Consider the following 20,696-nt stretch of genomic DNA (forward strand, 5'->3'; position numbering starts at 1 on the left):
GCAACCAGACATTCTGGACATTATAGAAGCTGCTCAGGGACATGAACTCTACCTTGCTCTCTCAGTGTCTAAAAAGGGCCTGCTTCTGAGCAGGTGTTTGACAAGTATTTATTGAATGAATGAATCAATAAATGAATGAATGAACTGTAATAACAGATCACTGCAAGTCCACAAACTGTTTTCATGAGCTAAGTTATCCCTTCTCCGATCTTGGAATGGAACATGGAAACAGTTATAGTGCCTGGACACACACATCAGGCACTTCTCAAATGGTTTTTTTTTTTTTTTTTTTTTAAGATTCTATTCATCTATTCATGAGTAACACAGAGAGAGAGGCAGAGACACCAGCAGAGGGAGGAGCAGGCTCCCCACAGGGAGCCCCATTCTGACCGATCCCAGGACCCCAGGGATCAGGACCTGAGCTAAAGGCAGACGCCCAATCACTGAGCCACCGAGGCATCTTTCAGAGGTGATTTTTTAAATAGGAGCAAACAAAACCAAAATAAAACAAAATCCAAAAAAGAACTATTTCCTTAAAAGTTATAACAAAATCAAGTTATGTAAAATTTTATCCATCTTAGACAACTTCCTAGAACCACTGATTGAGAAATCTTTAGCCGTGTGAAGGAAAATTTGCAAAATAATGATTGATGATATGAATGGTAGTGGGAGACAAGGGCATAGATTTTTCACCACTCTTGAGCTCAAACTCTAACTTCTAAATGACTTATTAGCTGTACAACCTTGGGAAAGCCCCTTAGCTTGTTTAAGTGTCAGCATTCTCACTGGTAAAATGGAATGTTTAATTAACTGAGTTATTGCAAGAATTAAGAAAGATTAACACTGGCACTTAGCAGGCTCTATAGATGTTGAGTCCCCTCCCTCGCCTTTCTCACTTTCCTTCCCTGACACCCATCTATTCTAAAACCATAAAGGTAGGTGAGATCATATAATTAATTTTTAAACGTTCTTATTCCTCCTGTTCAGAGACTTTTTAAAAACATGAGTTGGAGGAGCTCTAAGTTTTCCACTCATTTTTTTTCCTAGTGTTAAAACAAAGATATTACATCCTATTACATAAGAGAAAAACAGAGAAGCTGAAGGCTAGAACATAAAATTATTATTCACTAGACAAGCAATAGAATAAAGAAGAAGGCTATTTTTCTGTTGTTATCTCTAAAAGTGGTTGAAGAAATACAATGGAAGAGGAGGTGGCCTGTGCTTCTGAAGTTACTGCTGTCTTAGAAGCTTTCACAGGGACATCTGTTGACTTTTTCACAAAGGAAGCTGGAGGGGATCAAGGGGGGAGTGGAGGAGACTATGGTTCACAAGGGAGCCACATCTGTTCGGTATGCTCCCAACTGAGAATGCTAGACTTCGAAATAGTATAGGTCTCCTAGTTAAACCAGGATCCAGAACAGATGAAAGCTTTTCTTTCCCTCATGTTTCAATGGCAGAGATCAACAGCTGTTTATATGCTTTAATACCTGAGGGTGAAGTCCTCACATCTGTCAGTATTTTCCAGTCCTATTTCCTTGGATCACAGTGGGGAGGAGGTGAAGTCTGAACCCCTCCCAACTCCCAGGCAAGAACACAGAAATATGCCTGGGATTCAAAGCCATAATGCTAAGCAGAACTTCCCATTTCTCATCCACCCGGGGTCTGCTGTTTTGCAGAGAATTCTTCTTTTACTTTTTCCTGACAGACATCTTGATCATTTCCATGATAATGACTCACCGGCAGAACAAAGATCAAAAGGAAGATAAGTAGGCTGGAATGGAGGGGTGGGGGAGAAGAGGAGGAAATGAATTCTAACAGAGAAAGTAAGTGGCTCCTAAAGACAAGTTTTTTCAAAAGATAGCAACAATATCATCCCAGGGCAAATGACAGAGGTAAGCAGGATGCTGATGAAGACCTTTAGGGTAACGGATGGTGGTGGTTTTTACTGACCCCTAACATTTCACACTGGAAAAATTAAACAGACAAAATTAATCTCTGTGAAGGCAAGGTGCAGGATATAATGAGGATGGTGACAAAGGGATTCAGAGGTTCTGTTTAACTTTTGATCACCAGCACCACAGACGTGTTGGGACTTTATAAAGATTATTTTTTCCCCCATCTTTCCATACAGTGATTCATCTATCCATCCATTTAAGAACTTGTAAAGCACCAAGACCGGAATTAGTGCTAGAATATTCAAATGAATAAAAGACATTCCATAACTTAAGGAGTTTACATCCTAATGGGTGGAAGCCTTCACAGAGGACAGAGTATAAGTGATGCATAAGGAATTCACTAGTCAGGGAAGACAGGGGATTCCGGAAGGAGAAAACAAGACGGATAAATCAGAGAGATAAGAAATAGACTGTTTCAGAATGAAGAATATTCTGGGCAGTTAAAATAAACAGAGGAGTGGCAGGTGCTTATTACAAGTGCAGATTCTTAGGTCTCATCTAAGAGATTCTGATTTAGTTGTTCAGGGGGAGAGGCCAAAGACTTTGCCTTTTGAACAGAAAGTCCGCATAATTCTGATACAAGCAAATGTTTGACAACTCTAACTTATATAGGTTAACATTTCCCCAAAAGATGCTAATGGTGCTTCATAAAAAAAAAGAAAGAAAGAAAGATACAGGTTCGAATTAGGAAATACTACATACTGAAGTATTCCTTTCTTGGAGATTTATAATGTACATTAGCATATTAGAAGTCCTGCAGTAAAGAAATTATTTTCACTAAGCAGTTCCCAACTTATTTTCCATGGACAAAAAAAAAATCATGGTGCACCTATTAAGATCTCTCAGAACTATGAACTATGGAGCAAAAGTTGGGAAACGCTGAAAGAGGATTCCAACCAGGTGAGTATATTCTGCAAGCCCACTGAATGGCTAAGGAAATGTCTGGAAAAGGACAGCAAAGCCAATTATTCTGGGGGATATGGCGGCATCCACGACTTCTACAAGTAAAGTTTTTTTGTTTGTTTGTTTTTTTTTACAAGTAAAGTTTAAAACCATCTATGATGTCCTAGTTTCCAAGCAGACTGCCAGAAACTTCCTTACTCTCAAGTAACACACCGTGGTTCTGCGATGTTATTTCTGGTCACCAACTCTATGTGGTAACCACAGCTGCTGGAGACAACAGAAGTGCCCAGAGTTCAAAGCATCAAGGAGCAGAAACAGAAGAGGAAAGAAAGAGGAGGTATCCTTGCCCAAATTTATTTACCTTTATTGCTATCATGTGTTCTGCACAGAGCATTGGCAGTTGGGGAAATTCCTCCTAGCAACAAGAGAAGCCTTTGACAGTCAATATAAGTACAACAAGATATGAGCCTAAGAAATTCCCACCCCTTCAAGGTGCCTACTACATGCCTCTGGGAGCTTTTGAACCCTGTCTTCTTCCCCCTGTGCTGGTGAGTCAAGGGAGTTTTGCACAAGGGCACAGGCCACTTCCTTCTTTAGCAAGGAACATCACAGAGCAAGAGCATGAGAGAGCTGGACAAGTCAAGGCAACACAGTGATTCTGAGCAAACTGGTCTGTGTGCTGAATATTTCAAGATGTACATACTGCCCTAATCAATGTATACATTTTCCCCCTGGTATTAGCTTAATTACTTCCATACACCCCCACCTCAGCTTCCCATATGCCACATGGGGACACACACATCCCATCTAGAGGTGATTGCAACAATGTGTTCCAAATGCTTCTTTTATATCCCAACCATCTCAGAGCTTTTGAATACAACTGTCCAATAGCACAGGTATTTTTTCAATCATCCCATAAATATTTTCTGAGTGTCCACAAAGGTTTCCAGGCACTGTGCTAGACACTAGAGACACCAGAAAGGAAATAGGATATTGCTCATTCTTACTGAGTCTCAGGCCTAAAACAACAACAGCGACAGCAACAGCAACAACAAAACAACAACAACAACAACAATAAACCTGAATTTTACATTCAGCCTGTCAGTGCACAGAAAATCCAATTATCAGCAGCATAAAGAAATAGACAAGGGAGATAAGGTTTGGTCCTTCCCCTTGAAGGGTTTTATGGCTCAGAGCACCAAGCAAATGAAAGCATTTGCATTTCGGTGTCCTAGTGGGTCTAGCAACTTACACAGGAATCTACACATAACAGTAAAGCCTGGAATTAATAATGAATGATCAGGAGTGAGTAGAACAGAATGCCAGGATCTCTACTTCCCCAGAATTGCTTGATTCCCAAATAAACCCATGGATTCTCACATTGGGATTCCCTAACCTGAGAGATGAATACCAATAAATGCTTCAGAGTTAACGTAACTTTAACTAGTTAATTAGCCAAAAAATGCAAATTCTACCAGGATAACTTGGTAGGTTTGGAGTCTAGTCCTAAGGTAGCCAGCAAGATCAAATCTAACATTTCACCAAGGCAATGTTCCCTAGCAGGTCGTATGTGTACCCTAGTATGTGGTATGAGGTCCACAGAATAATTGTAAGTAGTCAGCAAATGATTTTTTTTTTTTTTTAATTTCCAGGAGGTTCTTAGATATGGAAAAAGATGTGGCAGGTGTGGTGGAATTTAGGGAACATTGATATGGTGCTACCTAGCATCAAAAGACGGTCCAAGAAGAAGCCTCTGAAAATTTTCTGAGATTGTGAGATACATCAAAACAAGCAAGAAGCTGGTCATGAACTTACCCACACATGTTGGAAATATGTCCTCATTGTTGATCTGGACCTCAATCCAATCCATAAGAAGGTTCATGTATTGGGGAGCTGGCAGGGCAGTTGGCTTCTTGTACTTGAGGTCATCCTGCCACCGATACTCATATTTGGGGCCCCCTGACATCACAGGACAGGTCTGCTCCGTGCAGAACTCACAGATGGTGCCATAGATGAGGTTGATCCGATTGAAGAAGTCCACCACATGTACTGCCACCCAATCGTTCTGGTCCTCCCCACTGGGGAGCTGCACAGCTGCCTTCAGGTCCACGCCTGAGTTGAGGGATGCCTGAGCCCGTTTGTGGAGCTCAAACCTCTGTGTGCCAGGTTCAAATTTCCTCTTGGGCCGGAAGGTCTTGTCCTTGTTGAACACCTGCTTCAAAGCTATGGACATGGTCTTCTCCTTCTCTTCCTTTTTTTTGCAAGAAGCAAAAAGGCACCTAGAACTTTTCAGTGAGAGGTCACAACTCAGCAGGGTTTTCCACTGCCAGCCCTCTGGCCCCAGTCTTGCGGTCTGCGGTCTTTAATCTCTTTTAAGCGGCTCTGTCCATCTTCCTCTTGAAGAGTTTCCAAGAGAACCTCATGATTCTTCCTAAAGGCTGAAGAGAGAAGGGTCTTATTAGTACTCAGTTTGTAGTTAAGGAATGACACGTGCTTAGATCTGATTTCCATGTCGCTTCAGGCAGTACCTTACTTCCATCCAGGTGTAAGGATGTTGAGGATATGCCAAACCCCCCAGCGTCTGTAATGGTGATTCATACCACACAAATAACTTTTTCCTTCATGGCCTTGGGCAAATTTTTCGCAACTCTTTCCTGTGTGGTCATAGACTAATGGACTCTCTAAAATGTTTAAGTGAACACGTGAGTCAAGACCCCATCCCCATCCCACACATCCCACATATGCTCCTTTTTAGAGCATCAGCCCCACCCACCACTGCCTTTATTGAGTAAAAGAGGAATCACTACCCCATGCTCCTAAACATAACTGATTGGAGCAGGGGTGGCTATCACACCAAGGTGGCTAATAAGAATATCTCTCCTGGGAATTTGGGATCAGGGCCCAACCTTTGTCAGGCATTGTTCCTGAGAAACAGTGAAAACCAGGCCTGGTTGAGTCCTATTGGGACCACATGCAGCGCAATTAAGAAAGCTGCTTTGCAGAGAGGGGAAGGGGGAAAGAAGCACAAGAAAGGCAGGAGAAAAAGGATGCAGTGGAGAGAAGGAGGAGGGAGGAGGAGAGAAGGAAAATGTCACTGAGATGCAGAGAAACAGAGACAAGAGCACAAGTTGCTGTAGGGAGAAGTCAAGAGAAAAAGAGAAACAGTGAGAAGAGTGGCTTCTTGAACTCCTAATAATCTTCTAGGAATTGGTTCATTATTTTTGAAGCCTCACTGTGATTACAGCCCTTGAGATCCATATGTTTTCCCTGAATTAGTCAAATAAATCCCTTGTTTAACTTCAGCTCACTTCAGTGGGTTTCGTTTCCTTCCAAGAATCCTTAACTATGAAGGCATTGATCACCCCTCTAATATTTCATCCTTTACATTTCTGATATCATCCCCTAGAGTTCTGAGACAGAGGTGTACAACAAAACTTCCTGTGTAATGCAAATATTCTATATCTTTGTTGTCCAGTATGGTACCAACTAGCCATATATGGCTAGTGAGCACCTGAAATGTGGCTAGTGTATTGAAGAACTGAATTTTTCATTTTACAGAATTTTAACTACTTGGAATTCAAATAGCCACATGCAGCTAATGGCTACCATTTTGGAAAGAGTAGCTTTGGTCTTCAGTGCTCTATTATCTCATTTGATCCCTACAAAATCCTGGTGTGTTTCATAGTAGATTTGTAGTAGTTATCATTATCCCTGAGTCTCTAAAAGATAAATTTACTTGCCTAGCAACATCCCATGGCTAGTACGGGCATAGTTAGGACTGAAATCCAGTTTCTTGACTCCTAGTAAATGGTGATACTGTCTATTCTAAAAAGCAATACTCTTCTATTCTAAAGAGTGATATCCTTCAACCTGTCTTTCCTGCTGATTTCTGAAGCCTCTTTACCCAGACCTGCCCCTCTCCCTTGTCACACACACACTTTCAAATAAAAGAATAAAATCTTAAAAACAACAATAACAAGAACAATAGACCCTCTGTATCACAAATGCTTAATTGCTGACAGTAAAGCAGCAACCACCCAAGAGCCACCCCTTCATGTCTCCAGCAAATAAGACTTGCTGTTCTGTTATTCTAATAATGTGGGTGCCATGAGTTACCATGGTTCTCAGAATAATCTTCTTTCATCGCCTTACATGACCCTCAGTATCATTTGTTTGGCCGTTTCCCCAGGGACTGGAGTATCTGCTTGCATGGACATCAATGTGAAATCTTCCTCTACCCTCTAGCAGGCTCCTGTGCATACCACCAAAAGACTCTCTAGCACTTCTGATGACAGTGTGTAAATGACACAGAATAATCATAGCAAATCTTTGTCACAAAGTCCTACAGTTACTAGTGCTGACAAACATTTCAGTAATTATTAAAACCTTATATGAATTTTAGAGATTTTTATTCCAGAGATAGTTAGATAATGAACTTTAAGGTATCAGTCTCTTGAACTGGCTGGGCATTTATTCAAAACTTTAACCAACTTTAAAATCACTCTTTCTTTTTGCCTCAACATAAAAGGTTTACCGGAGGGAGGGAAATCATCTTTGGGGATTTATTTCTCAATCATGTCCCTTAATGTGCCACTATTGGCCACTATTTATTAAACTCTACTATGTACCAGATCCTTTACATATATTAACATTTTAGTTCTCACTACAGTCTTGCATGGTGGATGTTTTTATGACCATTTAACACAGAAAGAAACTGAGGCCCAAATAGATTCAATAATTTGGCAGAAATCACAAAATTAGTAGATGGTAAGGCTAAATTTTGAACCCAGAACATTCTGGCACTGAAACATATGTGATTTTTTTTTTTCTCACTAAAGCTACTTTAAAATCTCATGAACATTTTTATGTTTTCAAAGCTCCTTCATGTATAGATTTCAAAGCTCCTCACAACAGGACTATAAAAGAAGCTAGAACAGGTGGTATTTTTATCTCCACTTTAGAGATAAGGAAACAGAAACTCTGATCTTCTCTAGTGCTCTTTTCAAAAGCATTAACCATTCTGACATCTTCAAACATGAGGATGTCTCTTCTGCTCAAAGTTTTTCATCTAGAATGAAGTTCTCTGGAGATGGGATAGATTGGAGGGTGGGCCACCATGTTTAAAGACATTTGCAATCCAGGATGGGTAATAACAATTTCATCATACTACCAAGTGGCTGAACAAAGAGGCATCTGTGTCTTTATTTGAGTGTCAATGCTGTATTGAGGCAGATATCCAGAAGAGTTTTGAAATGAAATGGGAACAGGAAATCCACCTGTCCTTACTTATCAACCCAGAGCCCCATCAGGACCTCTGTCCATAATTTACACAGTGGGCTTATTAAATGGTTAGAGCAGTACTTCTCAGATGCTACGCTGGGATCTTGGTGATGCCAAATGTACTGTCCATGGATGACATATTAGGGCACTAAGAGATCTTGTTAGAAATGCAGGTGCTCAGGCCTCACCTCAGACCTAATAGATCTATGTCTGCACTTTAGCAAAATCTCAGAAGTATACCCTTTGAGGAGCACTCCATTGGAAGACTGCCTGGGTAAACGGATGACAAAATGAACCTCCATTTGTTGTTCTGCCGACAGTGTGCTTCATAAACATAGTCTTCAATTGTGTGTGAGTGTGTGTTTTTAAGAAGAATGAGGGGAAACTCACTGTTCTGAATACAAATGCCTTGACTGACAACCACCTGGTCTGTTGATCTGGATTGATTTGGAGAGCACAGTGCCCAGAACCCAGGAGGTTACCAGTGAATAATTTTCCATAAATGCCAGACAGAATGTAGATGCTGCTAATGCTGCTGCAACCTCATAAAGAAAAGATTCTTTGGCTAAAGAAAATGTAGCACTAGCAACAACACAGTTGTTATTCTCTGTCCTTGTCCAGTCTCCAGAAAGGAAAAAACAAGTCATAAGTTTTGCCCCCTGGGTGGAAGCTATAATCAAATTTTATGTTATGAATAGCATTCACTACAATGCTGGTTCTCAATAAATATCTGAAGACAAGTGCTCATTCAATCAGTGGACATTTACTAAAGACCATTTATGTGCCAGACTCAAGGCTAGGCACCACAGACATAGAGCTAATGAAAACTTGGTGTCTGCCTTTGGAAAGTCCACAATTTGCTGTCTAGTTTGAGGTTAGTTTATTGGCTTTTGTTTTTTAAGTTACAAAGTTAAATGCACCAACGTGGGCAGTGATGTGATTTCTTCACAGGATTACTCCGGTTAGGAATGAAAAGGACAATAAAGAGTGAAGTCTTACGGAAAGAGAAAAATGCAAACCCAAATAAACAGCATAAAATTGACAGGAGCTCCATGTGTTCTCCATATTTTCTGCTTAATAGATCAATTATAGCAATAAAACATGTGCACTATAAAAATATGCAAAGAGAATTCGGCTGGGCTGCAAGGGAATGTTGACAAGGTAACTAAGCAACCCTGGCAGGGAAAGTTCTTATTTTTCTTTTCCTATTGATGTCTTCTGCCTTATTAGTTGAAAATTCAAAGTGTCCTTGCCAAGATGAGGAAGAAAGCAATCCTCCCATTCACTCTTAGATCCATTTTCTCTAACTCTGACCTCCTCTAAAGAGATGTTGGTAGCAGAGGAGGGTAGGCAGGCAGAAAAGAGAGAAACCAGCTGATATGAGTTGGGGAGAAAGTAGTTCAATATCTCATCTATGTGATGGAGGACTCCTTCTGGCAGGACCAGCCAGCAAGGCAATTTACTGCAGGAAGCTAAGGGAAATGCCCCAGAAGTGTCCCCCATGTGGGACGTTCCATGGCATTTTCATTGCCAGAGTCCCAGGAACTAGGATGGTGCCTGGCACAGAGCCAACTTCACTGAATGTTGGCTGAATGAATGAAGAGATGACAGTAAATGAAGGACCCTTTGCATCAAAGTGAAACCACAAAAGTGAAAACAAATAGAACCTTCTATACTTGTTATCTGGGGACTCCACCTCACTCTGTAAGCTCATTGCCAACTCACTGAGATCCAATATTACCAGCTGCTGTGCTGCTATGAAGCATCTCTCCTGAAAGATGAAGATATCTGTCCGACTTTTCTCTCAAATGGGCTGCTCCTTTCCCATGTGTTACCTAAAATTCCAGCTCCTCAGAATTGACGAATGACTAGTCTGATCTCTCATCTTCCCACCATTTTCTCTTTATGGCTAGAATAGTATATGGAACTCTCTGACACCCCAGAAACTGAATAAAAGTAGATTAGGTTTTTATCTTAAAGGAATGTGTGTGTGTATGTGTGTGAATAAAATGAATATTACCTGACCTTCCCAGGCTCCAGTAAAGGACATGCCTAAAAATGCGATTCCATCAACCTTTTTGTACTATTTTATTCCTGCCTTCTCATTAAGTTGTATCTTTGCTCACAAGACAACCCCAAATTAGAGAGATTCCTGTCTGAGAAGCAGCTCTATTTTTTTTTCCAACTAATCTACCTCCCCAACTTTAAGCTGCCATATCATTGCATTTTAGATTAGTTGGGAAAAACCCGGCTGCCTCATTTTAATCTTCAAAGACTGGCATGATTTCTGAGCTTCTGAATGCCCATGTTATTTCTGAACCAGATGAAGTCAGTATAAGCAGGTGCAGCCCCCCAGAAGCCTGTTGCACGGCTCTGATGACCTGTCATTTTCTGGTTCTTGAACATCCATTCAAGTTGACACTCTCACTGGTTCACTCACTTATTTATTCAGCCACCAGTGCAGACAGTCTAGCATTAAAAATGAAAGTTAAGTATTCCAAAGATGAAAACATTGCATGTACCCCTGTATACTGCAGAGACAGCAACAGCAGTGATCAATCAATGCACTGGTCCTTACAGCAGAGATCCATACTGAGTCACCATTCCACAGACGTAGGAGCTTCACCATTCCAAAGAGGACACTTGGTGGTAAGAAACAGCGAAAAGAGTAGAAGGATAGGGAGAGGGTGGGATTTATTTGGTGTGGTTTAATTCACCACATACTCACATTCTGCTGAAGAAAATGCAGCCTTTAAAAAAAATGTTTTTTTTTAAAGAAAATAATATTATCTTAAATATAGGCCTTCTGGAGGCCAGCAGAGAGTGACTTGGATTCTCAGTAATGAGGAAGATGGCAAATCTTTGATCCAACCATGGGCAGGGTGAACCCAACGTTGCCACAGTTTTAAAAATAAATAGTGAAGGTAAAATTATAAGATAAATGCTCAGTTGACCCAATGAATATTTATGAAAGATATCCTAATTATTTTATTAATTTTTTAAGGGGGAAAATGAACTTCTCCAAGTGAGTAACCATTTGCTCTATTATTTCCAAATCTCTGGACTACCTAGAAAATACTTTTATGGTTAAAAAAAAAAAAAAGACATAGGATTTGAGAACCCAATACATAAGGCATCTAAAAATGGGGGGATGGGGATCCCTGGGTGGCTCAGCAGTTTGGTGCCTGCCTTCGGCCCGGGGCATGATCCTGGAGTCCCGGGATCGAGTCCCACGTCGGGCTCCCTCCATGGAGCCTGCTTCTCCCTCTGCCTGTGTCTCTGCCTCTCTCTCTCTCTTTCTCTGTGTCTCTCATGAATGAATAAATAAAAAATCTTTTAAAAAAATAAAAAATAAAAAATAAAAAAAATAAAAATGGGGGAATGGAGGATAAGGAGGGAAGGACAGAGCTAATACCTGAAATTTAAAAACTGAAGCAGATTTTATTTTTAAAAATTAATAATTTAATTTTAATATATAATACACTATTTTCAGATTTTTTAATTCATTTTGTGTCAGTTTCAGAAAGTCGTGCCTTTTAAGTAAGTTTTCTATTTCATCTGTCAAATTTAGTGATATAAAGTTTCATAATATGCCCTTATTATTCTTTTAATGTTTGTAAGATTTGCAATGATAACCCTACTTTCAAATATTGCTAATTTGTATTTTGCTTCTGCTGTGACCTGAATGCGTGCCCCAAAAATTCATATGTAAAGCTCTAATCCCCAGAGTAATGGTATTAAGAGATGGAAGCCTGGAGGTAATTAGGTTCAGAGAAGATCATGGTTGTGGAGCCCAATGGTGGAATCAGTACCTTTACATGAAGAAGAAGAAACACCAGAGCTTACTCTCTCTGCTGTGTGAGGACATAGTGAAAAGACAGCTATCTGCAAGTCAGAAAGAAGGCTCTACCAGAACCTAACCATGCTGGCATGGACTTCCAGCCTCTAGAACTGTGAAAAATAAATTTCTGTTGTTTAACCCAAAAAAGAAAAAATTAAGGCAAGTAAAAAATGTATTTTTACTTTTTAAAGCACAGGTGTATACCAGCTGGTGTGATGTCACTCAGAATCTCTATTGGATACTGGGATAAAGGTCATTGTCCATTACCATTTCCTTCTTTCTCTTTGAGACAGAGTATGACAATTCTTTCTTGGGAAAGTTCTGCTTTAAAGGAAAAATGTTCAAATTCAAGGAAGTTGGTTCCTGTAACTGTCAACAGACTTATTTACTCTTAGCCACCCTAAATGAATTTGAGTCTCAGGATCTGGAAAATTTTTATCCCTGGCACTATGGGAACTTATATATGACATCTGGAACCACTGCAAGAGATCTGTGAAGGGGGTAGAGAGAACAAAATGGGCTAGAAGACTGGAAATTGGAAAATACAGTTTTAATTTTCAAAAGAGTACTATTTTAAGCTTGGGGAGGTGGGTAAAATTGACAACTGCAGGCAAGATTTAGAGCAATATAATCCAGTAGCTAAGAGCATAGTATCTACAGAGTTGCTGTGATAATTCAAGAGGGTATATGTAAAATGTCTGGAACACAGTAGGCACCGAGTAAGCTGGTATGCTATCATCATTATTATCCTTTGAGTTATATTATGATTCAAGTTTTTAAACAGAGAGATTCTTGAGAGACCAAACAGCTGCTGAAATCTTAGAATGCTTAAAATTCTATTCAACCTGATTATATAACAGTAACAATAACTAACATTTACTTATTTTTCAATCTATTTTAATTTCTGTAACAACCTCATGAGTTAGGTATTATTATTATTATCCCCCACATTTTGCACTGAGAGAAACTTGAGACATTGCAAGATTAAAACTTGGTCCCAGGTCAAAGAACTTGTAAGTAGCCAAGTTGACTCCAAAGCTCTAACTTTAATTAAGACTCCCTCTGTAGACAGATGGGTAGTTCACAACAACAAACAAACAAAATAAAAACAGGAACTTCTAGGGCATATCTAAGGAGCTTAGGGAAAGAGATGGGAGAAACAAAGACTTAGCCCTATGTACCTGGTCATGCACCACTCCCAAAGACACATACTTGTTGAATCTTTGTGGTCTAGAGTCAGAAGACCTGGATCCAGGAGCTGACAATGATTCTAACTGACTATGTCTTTGGACAAAACCCCTTTGATGAGCCTCAGTTTTGTCTTAAAAGATAATGGTGCTTATCTTTCAGGATTACTGCAAAAATTAAAGAGATATTGCCTATGAAAGCATTCCATCAATGGAAAACCATTGTGCAGATATTGACACGGGGACTGGTGACAAAGGGAACTACAACTTTCGACAGAATATGAAGAAATTACATGAGTAATGGAAAATGATTCCATTCAATGCAAATATGTGTTTATGAGTAAGAAACAGGGTGAGGGAAAGGGGACAATGGGAGCCCCTTTCCTAAGAGGAAACAAAGAAATCAAATGCTTCCTTCTTGCTTAATTTGGATAGACTTCTAATTCTTAGGCAAAAAGAAATAGTAATCTAAGTGATTTGATGATAACTCAATCAATATTCCTCAACATTTATAACCCACTTAGCTTAATATTGTAAGAGAGTTCCAGTTATTTTTGCATATAGTAAAATCTAGTGTAATATTACTTCATGAATGTGGATATATCAGGGGAAATTGTATGCCCTCCCACGAATCCCTCAAACACTTTTTAGAATGGAGTATAAAAGGTTCTCATTTTAAATATCAAAATGCTTTACATTTAATATAATACCTTAGGTTATAACTCAGCTGTAACCTCTGCTAGAGTGATCCTGCTGGAGGATTCAAACTGCACCCCAGAAACTCTCAAAAGAGAAGAGACAACCATTTGCCTGGGAGCTTTTCAATTTGCCTAGGTGAAAACAAATGGATGAAGAGCTGTGAAATAAAATGGAATCAAACAAGTAATTGTAAAGGATATGGCCACCTGGAGGATTGTGCTAGACCCTAATGCTACAGTCAGAAAGATATGGTCTTGAGTCCAAAATCTGCACCTTAACTAGTTACCCTCCTATCTCTTTGTGTTTCAATTTCTCCTATGGCCAAATGAGGGCACTAATACCAATATCATAGTGTATTTGGGGTTAACTGAGATAATGTAGTAAAGCTGGGCAAATGTCAAGTCTGATACTTATTAATCCAGATTTCTCATATTAGGTTTCAGGTGGCTTCATGAGCAATAGGAAGCCCAACCATAACCTGGTCTGTTCTTTCACTTCTTGTAAGACCTGAGCACCTGACCCTAAAATGTATAAAATCTTGGAAAATTTTGGAGGAGATTCCGTTTCCCCACTTCTGAATTTTTTTAAAAGATTTATTTATTTATTTATTTGAGAGAAAGAGAGAGAAGTGGCAGGGAGAAACAGAGGGAGAGAGAGTCTTAAGCAGACTCCGCACTGAGCATGGAACCTGACACGGGGCTCAAGCTCACAACCCTGAGATCACAACCTGAGCTGAAACCAAGAGCTGGCTGCTTAACTGACAGCCACTCAGGCGCTCCCTCCACCCCACTTCTGACTTTTATGAGGGAGAATTTTTCCCAAGTACACAACTGGCCTTTCTCTTTTTACTAATGTTGTCCTAGAGGAAATGGAGGGAGTAATTAGCTTAACTGGTAAATTTGAGAAAAATCAACTGGGCCTCCTCAACTGGCTCAGCTTTACCTCTTGGGAGCTGCCTGCCTTCAAAGAGTGTTATTTGCTGTTTCCCCAGCTTTCTAAATGGAGGAAGCCTGTGGGTAAGTCTGGGGCTTAGACTGAGCAGGCTCATGTGGTTAACAGACCTGGAGCTTTGTCTTCCAGTCTGGCTTCCATAAGCAATAAAGCTGATATTTGTTTTTGTTGTTGTTTCAAGTAAATTCTTCCCAAGCCATATAGAGAGGAGTGGTAATTTTGTTCATTGGGGGCCCTCTTAGAAACCCCAACATTGGGTTGTACAGACTGGTTTGCAAAGGTAGCTTTTTTTCAGTAGAGATTCCTTGTGACATCAATTCAAGGAAAGCCTCATACAGTTTATAACTTAAAATTTATCTGCAGAAAGTCTGTACCTACATACAAGGCATGCATAGTCTTAAGATTTTTCTCAAATAAGAGAGACGACCTCATCACAAGGAGCATCTGTCCCAGTTATTGCCCAGCTGTAGGCATAAAGAGTGAGAAGGTTCAGGACAGAGTTCCTCCTTCATCCATGAGCTGTTTCCAAACCTTGCCCAACAGTCAGCACTAGGCTTCATAGTCCCATGCTGTATGTGGCTACTGTTCAGGAACATATCACTGGTGTTCTCCATGGGGAATCTAGAAACTTCTATCCAGATAAAACCTCTTCTTTGCCAAATGCATTTTCTCAAACTTCTTTTGGGGTTAGCTTCAACCTCTTATAAAGGGGAAAGAAGCAGAGAAAGAAGGGAGGAAGAAGGAGGACCAGTCAACCATCCCCATCCTATTATGTCTGTATCTTGTACATAACTCTCTCTCTCTCTCCTTCTTCTTCTCTCTCTCTCTCTCTCTCTCTCTCACACACACACACACACACACACACACAGTGACCTCACAATATGCTCTATTTCTAAGCTCAGTTGTCTGGGCCCTCTGCAAGGGCCGGCTCACACCCTAGACTTTACTGTAGCACTAGGACCTAATACAGGACCCAGCACAAATAGGAACTCATTTGTTTTGTGGTTAAACTATGTATCTAAATTATTGCTAATCAGATACCACACAGATAAACAGTTCTTCTCCAGTTGAGAGGGACATGCCCCTAGAATCATGATAAGACATGATCAACAAAAGAAAACTTTTCAGAAAACAGATATTTCACACAAAGGTCAATGGCAGCTACTAGACATGTGGTTCCATAGGCCAATCTAAACAGCTCACGTGTTTTCATTTTTCAGCATTTGCTAAAACATCAGCTCCTTTGGAAGCATGTCCAGCCTTAAAAGAATGTTAAAAAACACACAGTCGATATTTATAAAGATCTTTGCATGGTGTTACAAAAATCTCTATGTGTTCTTTGTTTTAAAAAATAAGTTTAAAATATATACCTCAAGGGAAAAATAATGCAGAAGAAGTCAATTGGCTTGGGGAATTTTTTTTTTTAATATAAGAAGAATATGTGGGGGATCTCTGGGTGGCTCAGTGTTTTGGCACCTGCCTTTGGCCCAGGGTGTGATCCCGGAGTCCCGGGACCAACTCCCACATCAGGTTCCCTGCATGGAGCCTGCTTCTCCCTCTGCCTGTGTCTCTGCTTCTCTCTCTCTCTGTCTCTCATGAATAAATAAGTAAAATCTTAAAAAAAAAAAAAAAAAAAGAAAAGAAAAGAAGAAAATGCATCCTATAACCTTCTTTAGTGCAAATTTTGCTTCTGTGACTTTGGTGCCCATCCCCTAGCTTTTGCCTCTGCTGCATCCACCCTTGTCTTCTTTGTATCCCTTCACATTGGGACGTGGCCGCAGGCATCATGGGCCCTACCCTGTGTTCTTTAATCATCCTGCCCAGTACCAGGAAATTCTTTTCCCTTGAGCATGATCTTTGTGTATATGTCAGGAGTCCTGTGAGCAAAATCATTGCTGATGAGATTTTATAGCAGGAAGAATCCTCGAAAATCACTTAATTCAATTCAACCTCTTAATGTATTAAATACAAAACCAGAAACAGACACGCCTAACGCCCAGAGTGAGGCTCACCACAGTTAGGACAGGCTGGGGCTGAAAGCAAAGTCTCAATCCCAGTGCCAATGTTCTTCCCACAGAGCCAGCCATAAGTCTCTTCAATGGTTAAGCAAACCTGACACCTAAGTACCCTTCAAAGGGGCCTGCAACTTAACTATCTCTTTTGATACTTCAACACAAACCATATATTTTTTTTAATCCCCCTAGTGTTTCTTAAGGCTTTTATTTATTTTTTTAAGCAACACAGTCCATTTTTCCCCATTATAGAAAAATAGGTAAAAATTCTCTCATCTTAAAAAATTCTCCCTGTTAAAATAGGGAGAAGGACCCTCACTCTTAGTGTATCCTCTTCTGACAGCCACAGAAACCTCTCTGAGGACCTTCAGGTTTTGGCTCTATCAATTAGACAACACACCAGATCCCTAATGCCCACTGCACCTGTCAGTGAGTAGATCTCTGCCCTGGCCTTTCCTTGGTTAGCCTTCCTGCCATCATCCTTCAGCCTTCAAGGCCTGAACAGTCGCCTCATCTCCAGCCAGCCTCTCCTGACCATACTGTTAGGAAGTGACCTTATTTCCCATGCTACAATGCTCTGTATTTTTAACCCTTCCTTTTACCAAAACAGTTTGAATCATTCATTATTCTCATACTACCTCCCCCTTTCCAGCTCACCTATAGTCAGGACCCACCCACTCATCTGGCAGCCCCTACGGTTCTATCAAACCAGACTTCAAACACAAGCTGCCACTTCAGTGAAGAGTCAATCCACCTCTTCATCTTCCCTCCTGACCCTTCCTTAATCTATCTGCTTGGTTTCTACTCATTCTTCTCAAGCTCATTTGAACCTCTGCTTCCCAACAAATATTTGTGGATTTCACTTGCTCTGCTTGAGTTCAACAGTCTTGCCCCAGCACCAGCTCCCATTTGTTCTTTTTCCTTTCATTCCCTGTGTCACTGCCATGAGCTTTGGGAACTCTGGTAGAAGTTGAGAGTAGCTGCTGAAGAAAAATAATTTGACCCCTATTCACCCAGAACCACCTATCCACTGACTATTAAGTTCCCCTGGGGAACCTCCTAGGGACTCTCAGAAATGATAGAAGACCAAAGTCACCTTTGGGTGACTTACTGTCACCTTTGGGTGTTTACTTAAAATCCAGACCCTAAGGTCTTACCCTTCACCTTCACATGTACTGACTCTGATACATTCCAACATTTAAGAACTCCCTAAGGCAGAGAGTTTGACACATCAGGCCTAGTCTATCCAGGAATCCCTGGGCCAGTATTCATTTACTGAGGACAATGGAGGCAGGACAGAAATGTGGCCATTTGGAATGTTGAATGTCCAGCAGTAAGGATGACAGGAAAAGGCCTTTTTTTTTTTTTTTTTTTAGTTTCAGAATTTAATTCAGGTATGCTTGTTACAATTTTAAGAGAAATTACACAAATGATACAGATAGAATGTGTAACTTCCAAACAAATATAGGTGAAAGAAATTAAAAAAAAAAACCTTAATAAGTAGATAAAGATAGAAAAGAGAGGGGGAGGTTAGAGAAACAAAATAAAAGAACAAACATCAGTTCATAGAATCTAAGATGATATAACTTGTAAAATACACCTACATTTTATATGCTACTGAGATTTAAAAAGTTAATTACAACAAATTAGAAGTATCCTAGTTTCAAAGATGTTAAAATATGGGGAAAATGTGTGTATATAATTATACTAGATGAAATCTGGTATTACAAAACTAACGCAAGATGAAGATACTAAAACCATTTAAGAGATCAGATTGTCTAAATTATATTTTTAAAAATTAACTGTAGGCAAATTTATGAGACATACTGCAAGCATAAGGAATACAAAGGTCCCACGTGAAGGAGGGCTGACCTGAATCACACTGAGGATTGGGAGTATGGCCCTTCCCTTGACTGGCCCATCGGCTATGCCACTGATGGAGAGCCTGGTTCAGTTAACCAGTCCCTGCATCCCGTATCTGTTGGCCCTCGTGCTCACTTCGGCAGCACGTATACTAAAATCTCTTGGCCCCTGTATTATACGGGCTAGTGTTTAAGCAAATGAGTCTGAGATCAGATGACCTGGGCTGGTCTCCCACATCTATCATTTTCAGAGCTGTAGACTCCTGAACTTCTGCAACATCACTGAACTTCAGTTTCCTCTTCTATAAAAGGGAGATAAAATTATCTATCACATAGTATTCCTATGAGAGTTAAGTGACATTATCCAAATATAGCATTTGAGAGAGCACCAGGCACAAGGTAAGTTTGTAATAAGCACTGGCTTTTAATTCTTATCATTAACAATGCTTTCTTGAACTCACTCATTTATGTGTGTCCCATCCCTTCTGGACAGGGAACTCTGTAGGCTTTCTGCTTTCCCTCTTTTAGAAAAACATTCTTAGTAGATTACACCTGGCAGGACTATGACAGTAATGGAGTAAGACAGTGGGTGAAGAAAGGTCTGGCACTAGGGAGGTACTTGCTAATCGTCCATGATTATTGAAAGGCTGATCACCTTGCAGGCCCCGGTAGCCAGGAACAGCAGGATTTTTCCGTCCTCATAACTAATGCTCTGCACCTCCCTCCAGCTACTAGGCAGAGGAGGAGTCTGATTAGGAGGCTTCTCCAGGGACCACATGGAGAAGCTGGCCAGAAAGCTTATGTTGATTAGACATTTATGTCTATTATTTTATGATGGGAATTTGAACTCTCTCACAGCAGTGCCAGAAAAACTCATCCTGAGTCAAAGGGTGCTTTTTTAATACCAAATATCTTAATTCTGATTTTCTTATGTAACCACAATGGGCAGGCTTGCCAAAAATGTTAAAAATAGAAGACAACCAAAAATCAAAGAGAAAAATCTTCTCATAGCTCCTAAATCAACCATTGCATAGAAATAGTTACCGCACAACAGTGGGATGGGGTCATTTTTTTCTTTCACTTAGGGGAGTGGTTTTTGTTTCTCCTGTTTTATTCTTTGGGTTGTTTTATTTATTTTCCCCACACTATTCTTTAATGACAAGTGAGGGTGACCCACTCTTCTTAAAAACAATAAAAGCTACAGGGGAAAAAAAAAAAGCCTATAAAGCTTCCAAAGGCGTGGGTGACTTTTGCCCAGAGAAGTGTACTCTCAAGTCAAGCAGTGGAAAACAACTGTGGCCGCAGGCACTGGGCTGAGCCAAACCCCTGTGGTGAGGACTCACTTTATTTCTGGTCCAAGCACAGAGTCCAGGAAGCCACATCCACTGACTTCTTTTTCATTTAAGATTCTACATTCATCAATATATCTTGTTGAGAAAGCTTCCATTAGAGGTTTCCTCCTTGCTCTAAGAAAGAGGAGGAAAAACAGAAACACAGGGACCTCTCCTAGGAAAACAGCACCCACTGGGCAAGAGATCAAAACAGGTGCGTGCTACTATCTATCTCCTACTCTATTTCCCTTAGACTGAATTTTATTCTTTAAAAGAAAAGAAAAAGGGGATCCCTGGGTGGCTCAGCGGTTTAGCCCCTGCTTTCAGCCCAGGGCATGATCCTGGAGACCCGGGATCGAGTCCCACCTCAGGCTCCCTGCATGGAGCCTGCTTCTGCCTCTGCCTGTGTCTCTGCCTTTCTCTCTCTCTCTGTGTCTTTCATAAATAAATAAATAAATAAATAAATAAATAAATAAATAAATAAATAATCTTTAAAGAAAAAAGACAACTCCCTGAGTTTAGATAGTGTTTGATTTTATGTAAGTGACAGATGACTCAAATTCCTTTTGGAAGAAGGTGGTGTAATAATCTATAAAAACTCTAATAAGCATAATCACAAACATTTCTTCCATCAACTTTAGTCAATTAAAAAAAATTCAAAGGCTTAATATAGTT

General features: G+C 40.2%; 1 protein-coding gene across 2 annotated transcripts in view; it reads right to left on the bottom strand.

Annotated features, from left to right (window-relative positions):
• The window catches only part of MOB3B (MOB kinase activator 3B), a 191,026-nt gene that overhangs the window by 112,967 nt on the left and 57,363 nt on the right, over positions 1–20,696 (bottom strand). For both annotated transcript variants that reach the window (XM_038552573.1, XM_038552574.1), the window contains exon 2: positions 4,674–5,296. In XM_038552573.1, coding sequence (XP_038408501.1) covers positions 4,674–5,091 — 418 coding nt within the window. In that variant the 5' untranslated portion in view covers positions 5,092–5,296. The remainder of the gene's footprint in view (positions 1–4,673; positions 5,297–20,696) is intronic.

The sequence above is a fragment of the Canis lupus genome, chromosome 11 (genome assembly GCF_011100685.1).
Source record: "Canis lupus familiaris isolate Mischka breed German Shepherd chromosome 11, alternate assembly UU_Cfam_GSD_1.0, whole genome shotgun sequence".
NCBI classification, from domain to species: domain Eukaryota; kingdom Metazoa; phylum Chordata; class Mammalia; order Carnivora; family Canidae; genus Canis; species Canis lupus.